A 7,004-nucleotide genomic window follows, 5' to 3' on the forward strand; every position below is an offset into this window, starting at 1 on the left:
TTGTTGGATATAAGAATCACTACTCTAGTTTGTTTCTCGGGACCATTTGCTTGGAAATTTTTTCTGATCCTTTTATTTTGAGGTAATGTCTGTCTTTGACTCAGGTGTGTTTTCGGTATGCAGCAAAATGATGTATCCTGTTAATGTATCCAGTCTGTTAGCCTAAGTCTTTTTATTGGGGAATTGAATACATTTATTTAGAGATATACTAGGGACCAATGACTGCTGCTTCCTATTATTTTTTTTGTTAGAGGTGGAATTATGTTTGTGTCTTTCTCTTATTTTGGGTTTGTTTTGAAAAGATTAATTTCTTACTTTATCTTGGGTGTGGTTTCCCCTCTGGTGTTGGAGTTTTCCATCTATTATCCTTTGTAGGGTTGGATTTGTTGAAAGATATTGTGTAAATTTGGTTTTGTCGTGGAATATCTTGGTTTCTCTATCCATGGTAATTCAGATTTTTGCTGGATATAGTAGCCTTGCCTGGCATTTGTCTTCTCTTAATGTCTATATGACATCTGCCCAGGATCTTCTTGCTTTTAGAGTCTCTGTTGAGAAGTTTGTTGCAATTCTGATATGTCTGCTATATATGTTACTTCCCCTTTTTCCATTATTGCTTTCAATATTCTTTCTTTGTTCTGAGCATTTGATGTTTTGAGTATTTTGTGATGAGGGAATTTTTTTTCTGGTTCCCTCTGTTTGGTGTTCTTAGGCTTTTTGTATGTCTATGGGTATTTCTTTCTTTAGGTAAGGAAAGTTTTCTTCTATAATTTTGTTGAAGATGTTTGCTGGCTCTTTGAGTTGGGAATCTTCACTGTCTTCTATACATATTATTCTTACGTTCAATGTTTTCATTGTGTCTTGGATATCTCAAATGTTTTGAGATAGGAGCGTTTTGTATTTTCCTTGACTGTTGTGTTGATGTCCTCTATTCTTTCTTTTGCCACTGAAATTCTCTCTTCTATCTCTTGTATTCTCTTGGTAATGCTTGCATCTGTGACTCGTGTTCGTAGGTTTTCTATCTCCAATACTGAAAATACTAGAGGGTCATAACAGAAGACACTTGAAGGCATTATATTGCAATGGGTGGAGTGGGTTTTTTCATCCTTGTTTTGCAGAAGATCAAAGGAAAACAAAACCAAAATAAAACCAAAATAAAAAATATGATTATCTTAAGGTAGAAAGAAGGTTCTTCGCAAAGTACATAGTTTATAGAATAAAAACAAACAATTACATAATAGGGGAAATAGCAAAAAATTTGTATTGGTAAGAGAGTTCATTTTCTGAGCATAACACAATTACAAAACTCAATAGAAATTAATTATTAAATGGGACATAGTTAGATGGCTTAGTGAATAAAGGAGCTTGCTTACAAGGTGATGATCTCTGTTCAAATCCTGGGATCTATGGGAGGGAGAGAACTGACTTTTGTAAGTTATTTTTGGACTTATATGCAATAACATCATGAACTAGAAAATGAAGAAAAATACCATTCACGTAATAAAACTAAAAAAAATAGTGGTCAGAAGAAATAAGTAGACATTTTCGCAAAAAGTAACATAGAACCTTCTGTAGAGTACTAGAATGGACAGCTCACAAAGAATGATCAAAGATCATTAGATATTTTTAGAAATTACAGTTAGCTACAAAAAAGAGGCTCTAATGTATTATTGGACAAAAGGGTTACTAAAGATAGAAACAATGTAATATACTGTTTGGATAGGCTGGAAGAAATGAAAACAAATACTAGAAAGAAGGATTTTAAAGTTTTTTTTTTAAATTGCAAATAAATAGGGCTTGAAAAGACAGGCATACATAACGTAATTTGAACATTTAAAAATGTACATTATGTATAGAAGCATTGCATGGGACCTCTTTAATATGTATGACTTTTGTGTTTTAATTCATCCATTAAAAATGATATTTAACTTCCAAAAAGTAAGCTTGGTCCCCAAGGTCAATTTTTTTCCCTAAGAAAACAGTATGAGGATTTTCAGCTATACTCTGGAGGAATCTCCAGAGCTCTGTGAGTGTCTAAAATTCTCCTCACATCTCCATGTACTAGTTTCTGAAATACTGATTTGACTCATTAGGGTAATAACTATGTGTTATTCTCCATTAGATGCTATTTATTTTATTGGCTGCAGTAATTGTTAACATATGCAGGTTTTTGGACTTACTCAAAGATTAGCTATGAGCCTTCAAGAAATGTGAGAAAAAAACACTCAAACATAAAAAGTCACATTGCTTCACTTTTATTTGGTAAGCTCTTCATGAGTTCTCTGACTGTCTCCTATATTTTTTTTTATTCAGACACAACTTGTGAATTATAAAAGCGATTGTGTCTTCTTTTCCTGTAGTATGTATTCTGGATAAAAAGGTATGTGACACTTCCAAGGAAAGATGAGGAATGCATGATGAATTCAGGACTTGGTCTGTGTGGAAATTCTGTCCTGACCTCTTGCTTTAGAAAAGCTGGAGTTATTTCCTAAGAAGAATATTTGAGAAATATTACATAGTAGATTTTTAAGATTTTAGTGTAACTGTTATAGTAATTATTCTGCTATAAACTGGGCATTTACAAGCCATTGAGGACAATTCCAAAAATAAATAGTCTGTGAAAACTACTGTAAGCTGTTTGAAAACAGATGTTTAAAAATAGTTTAGAGGTCTAAAAGAGTTCATAGGCTAAAGGTTAATCTAAAACTAGTTTTGAGATGCTGAGTTGAAGTATAAATGTGAAAACACTGGGAAATTTTGATAATTCAAATATTTAAAATTCCTCTAAGAATAGAAAATAGAAGATGCTTGATGAAATTTTATGTTGTTTAGTGTATGCTTCAGTCAGTTGAATGGAAGAAACCATCAAAAAAGGCACAGACTCAGAAGATAAAATCATTTTTCTGGACACTGATTAAGGCTTGGACATAAATGAATACTCTCTCAGTGACATTTAAAATCTTATGACCTGAGGTCAGGTTGTATATAATTTGTATATGAATGTTTCTCATAGTGTTCTCCAAAATTGAGACTCTCATTTAACTTCTTAGATTATAAGAATATAATCTTATGAATTATATTCTTATGGATAGAGTAATAAAGAATACTTCATTTCTATTTCTCACACACCTGCACATGCATGTGCACACATAAAACTCCATTTGTATATGATACAATGCAGACAGTTATTATATGAGGTAATATTTGCAACTTAAATGTTTTCAAGGTATGATACATAAATAAAGTGGGCAAAAGCTCAACACAAATATGATAGCAAATAATAGTTAATAGGGTAGATATCCTTCCAAATATGCTAAGCCAAACAAGAAAATTCAAGCATCATTAGACTACAAGAACTACATAAATCAGAGATTAACAATCCAATTCACTAGGAAACTGGGCTATCTTGGTCTCTGTTCTCTCTGTTGGATGATATTCAGAGAAAATTAAAACAAAAATTAAGAAAGGAAGAAATTTGTATTTAAAATTAAGGATCACAATAATGAAACTTTACAAAAGAATAGTCCATATCAAATAGTATGACCAGCATCCACAGTCTTAGCGTGAAAACAAACCAAGGATCATGAGAAGGCACAGGCAATACTGGTGGACCAAGCACTGAAAGGGCAATATGGAGAAAGAACTTTCAGGACTTTTAACTTACCCAGAATAAAAGACTTCTATGCTACTATCACATAGCAATGGTATCATGATCAGTACCATACACTAAGCTGTGTTAGCAGCCAGCACTGTATTGCCTGTGTTATGTTCTTTTATTTTTGCAATAATATCACAAAGTAGGCCTCACTACTGTCTTTGTTTTGCAGATGGAAAAATGATATTTAGAGAAGGTAGGTGCTTTCTGGGTAGTGGATGATCTGGTATATAGTTTTTCTGAGAACTTTATTTCAAACTGATTCTGTGGTTGAACATTGTAAGTGCAAGAAAACTAGCAATTTTAGTGTTAAACAATGCTGGTTAAAATTAAAGCTGTTTGTGACCTAGTCATAACTTCATAATTCTTAATATATCCCTATTAATGCTATTAATGTATCTACATAGGTTATATTAAAAGCATGGAAATGTATGTAGAAAAATGTAAAAATGCAATCCAGATCTCAGTACTTCATTTATAATATTCTAATATTCAGAAGAAACATTTCATGGTTTGGTTAAGGATTACTTGTTCAATTGACAGTTAATGAGAAAAATTATGTAGTCACCAAGAAGAACTTACCACATAGTGTGTCACTTGGTTCAGTGTGATAAAACAAAATAAAAACAATATTCAGTATAACTGTCAAATTATTTTAGACTGTTAGCTTGCAATGTATTAATAGTTAACCAAGATCAAGAATAGAAAGTGGTAATTGTGTCATTCAGAAATGTAGAAAATTTGTAATTTTTGTGCAGGACAATTTACTTGGATGTAATAATAATTTATTAAAGTCATTATGCTATTGATAGAGCACAGACTGTTTCTATACTATGTTTTGTCAGTTATGTACAGTAGTGTTAGTTTTTACAGTCCAGGAAAAGGTCATAGATACATAGCACATTAAGAAAAACAATTTTCACAGTTACTAAACTCTCTATGTTGGGTATACATATATATAATTTTGGCTTTTGGTAGAATATCAATTAAATTTTTACAGATTCTAATTATTTTATTACTCTATTCTTAAATATTAAAAATAATTCTATGTGTATAGGCACCATGTGGAAAACTATCTTTTAGTCTTGTATGTTTATACAAAATGTGTGCCTCCTGCCTAAGCAGGCCAGAAGGTGTCAGACAGATCCCCTTCTATTGGATTACAGACAATTGTGAGCTGTTCTGTAGATGCTGGGATTTTGGACTACAAATCCAGGGCTGTAACCAATGAACTATCTTTTCAAACCATTATTCTACTATATCTCTGTTAAAAATTTTAAGGCCTTCTGTTGATTAACTGATATCACTGATGGAAAACAGGACAGAAGTGAGATACTTCGTCCTGGTGGGACTCACCAATGACCAAGACCTGCAGCTTCCCCTCTTCATCACCTTTTTCCTGATCTACACCATCACCATTATTGGAAATATGGGGCTGATCCTTTTGATTCTTTCAGACTCTCGGCTTCACACCCCCATGTACATTTTCCTAGGTAATCTGTCTTTAGTGGACTTCTGTTACTCTTCAACAGTAACTCCAAATGTCATAGCTGGATTCCTTACAGGAGACAAGATCATGTCTTACAATGCTTGTGCCTCTCAGATGTTCTTTTTTGCAAACTTTGCTGATGTGGAAAACTACCTTTTAGTCTCAATGGCGTATGATCGTTATGTAGCAGTATGTAAGCCCCTACACTATGCCACCACCATGACGACACGTGTATGTGTATGTATAGTCATTGGCTGTTATATCTGTGGTTTCCTGAATGCTTCCATCTATACTGTGAATGCATTCAGTCTCTCCTTCTGTGAATCCAATGTGGTCCACCATTTTTTCTGTGATGTTTTAGCAGTCATGATTGTATCTTGCTCTGATAGACACGTTAATGAACTTACTTTTGTTTATGTAGCCAGCTTCAATATATTTTTTGCCCTTATACTCATCTTAATATCCTACATGTTCATTTTTACTAGCATACTAAAGATGCATTCAGCTGCAGGATATCACAAAGCTCTCTCCACATTTGCTTCACACTTCACAGCTGTCTCCATTTTCTATGGGACAATCATATTTATGTACCTGCAGCCCAGCTCGAGTCAATCTATGGACACTGACAAAATTGCATCTGTGTTCTATGTTATGATTATCCCCATGTTGAATCCTCTGGTTTACAGCCTGAGGAACAGGGATGTGAAAAGTGCTTTCACAAAGATTATATTGAGGTCAAGATGATGTTTATACCTCTGATTTCAGGTTTTTAGAATACAAAACACTTGGATACATTCATCTTATTATTATGAATCACATTTTCTAACCCTGTACCAAATTCAAGAACTTGAAGTGACGACTTCACCTCTGCAAAACTGTGCTGCCTTTCAGAGCAATCACCTTATTCAGAAGAGTAACAAATAAATAACATGACTATGATAACTTTAGGTCAGACTGTGAAAAACTTAATTTATTACATTATGATATTCAGTCCTTTTTCATATAATATTTCTTCTGTCCTATCAATATATGTAAGCAAGTGTATATAAAGTCTTTTTCCCATCTTAATTAAATTGGGTATTTCTTATTTACATTTCAAAGGTTATTTCCTTCTCCAGGTTCCATGCCAATATCCCCCTAAACCCTCCCCCTCCCATTCTATATGGGTACTTCAATCCCAATCCTCCCCCCCATTACCGCCCTCCGACAACAATCACATTCACTGGGGGTCAGCCTTAGCAGGACTAAGGGGTTCCCTTTCCACTGGTGCCATTACTAGGCTATTTATTGCTACCTATGCAGTTGGAGCTCAGGGTCAGTCCACGTATAGTCTCTGGGTAGTGACTTAGTCCCTGGAAGCTCTGGTTGGTTGGCATTGTTGTTCATATGGGGTCTCAAGCCCCTTCAGTAATTTCATTTTTTTTCTGTGATTCCTTCAACGGAGGTCCCGTTCTCAGTTCAGGGGTTTGATGCTGGAATTTGCATATGTATTTGCCATATTCTGGCTGTGTCTCTCAGGAGAGATCTACATCTGGTTCATGTCATTCTGCATTTCTTTGCTTCATCCACCTTACCTGGTTTGGTGGCTGTATATGTATGGGCCACATGTGGGACAGATCCTGAATGGGCATTTTTTCAGCCTCTGTTCTAACCTTTGCCTCCCTATCCCCTCCAAAGGGTATTTTTGTTCCCATTTTAAAGAAGGACTGAAGCATCTGCCTTTTGGTCATCCTTCTTGAGTTTCATGTGTTCTGTGCATCTAGGGTAATTTGAGCATTTGGCCTAATATCCACTTATCAATGACTGCATGCCATGTGTGTTTTTCTGTGATTGAGTTACCTCAATCAGGATGATATTTTCAAG

General features: G+C 34.4%; 1 protein-coding gene across 1 annotated transcript; it reads left to right on the forward strand.

Moving 5' to 3' along the window:
* Nucleotides 1-4,961: 4,961 nt before the first annotated feature.
* On the forward strand, nt 4,962-5,885 carry Or5b102 (olfactory receptor family 5 subfamily B member 102). Its single transcript, NM_001000757.1, is given in 1 exon segment — nt 4,962-5,885. A coding segment is annotated over 1 exon segment (924 nt).
* The last annotated feature ends 1,119 nt before the right edge of the window (nt 5,886-7,004 follow it).

Source organism: Rattus norvegicus, chromosome 1 (assembly GCF_021556685.1).
Source record: "Rattus norvegicus strain SHRSP/BbbUtx chromosome 1, alternate assembly SHRSP_T2T, whole genome shotgun sequence".
Classification (NCBI taxonomy): Eukaryota; Metazoa; Chordata; class Mammalia; order Rodentia; family Muridae; genus Rattus; species Rattus norvegicus.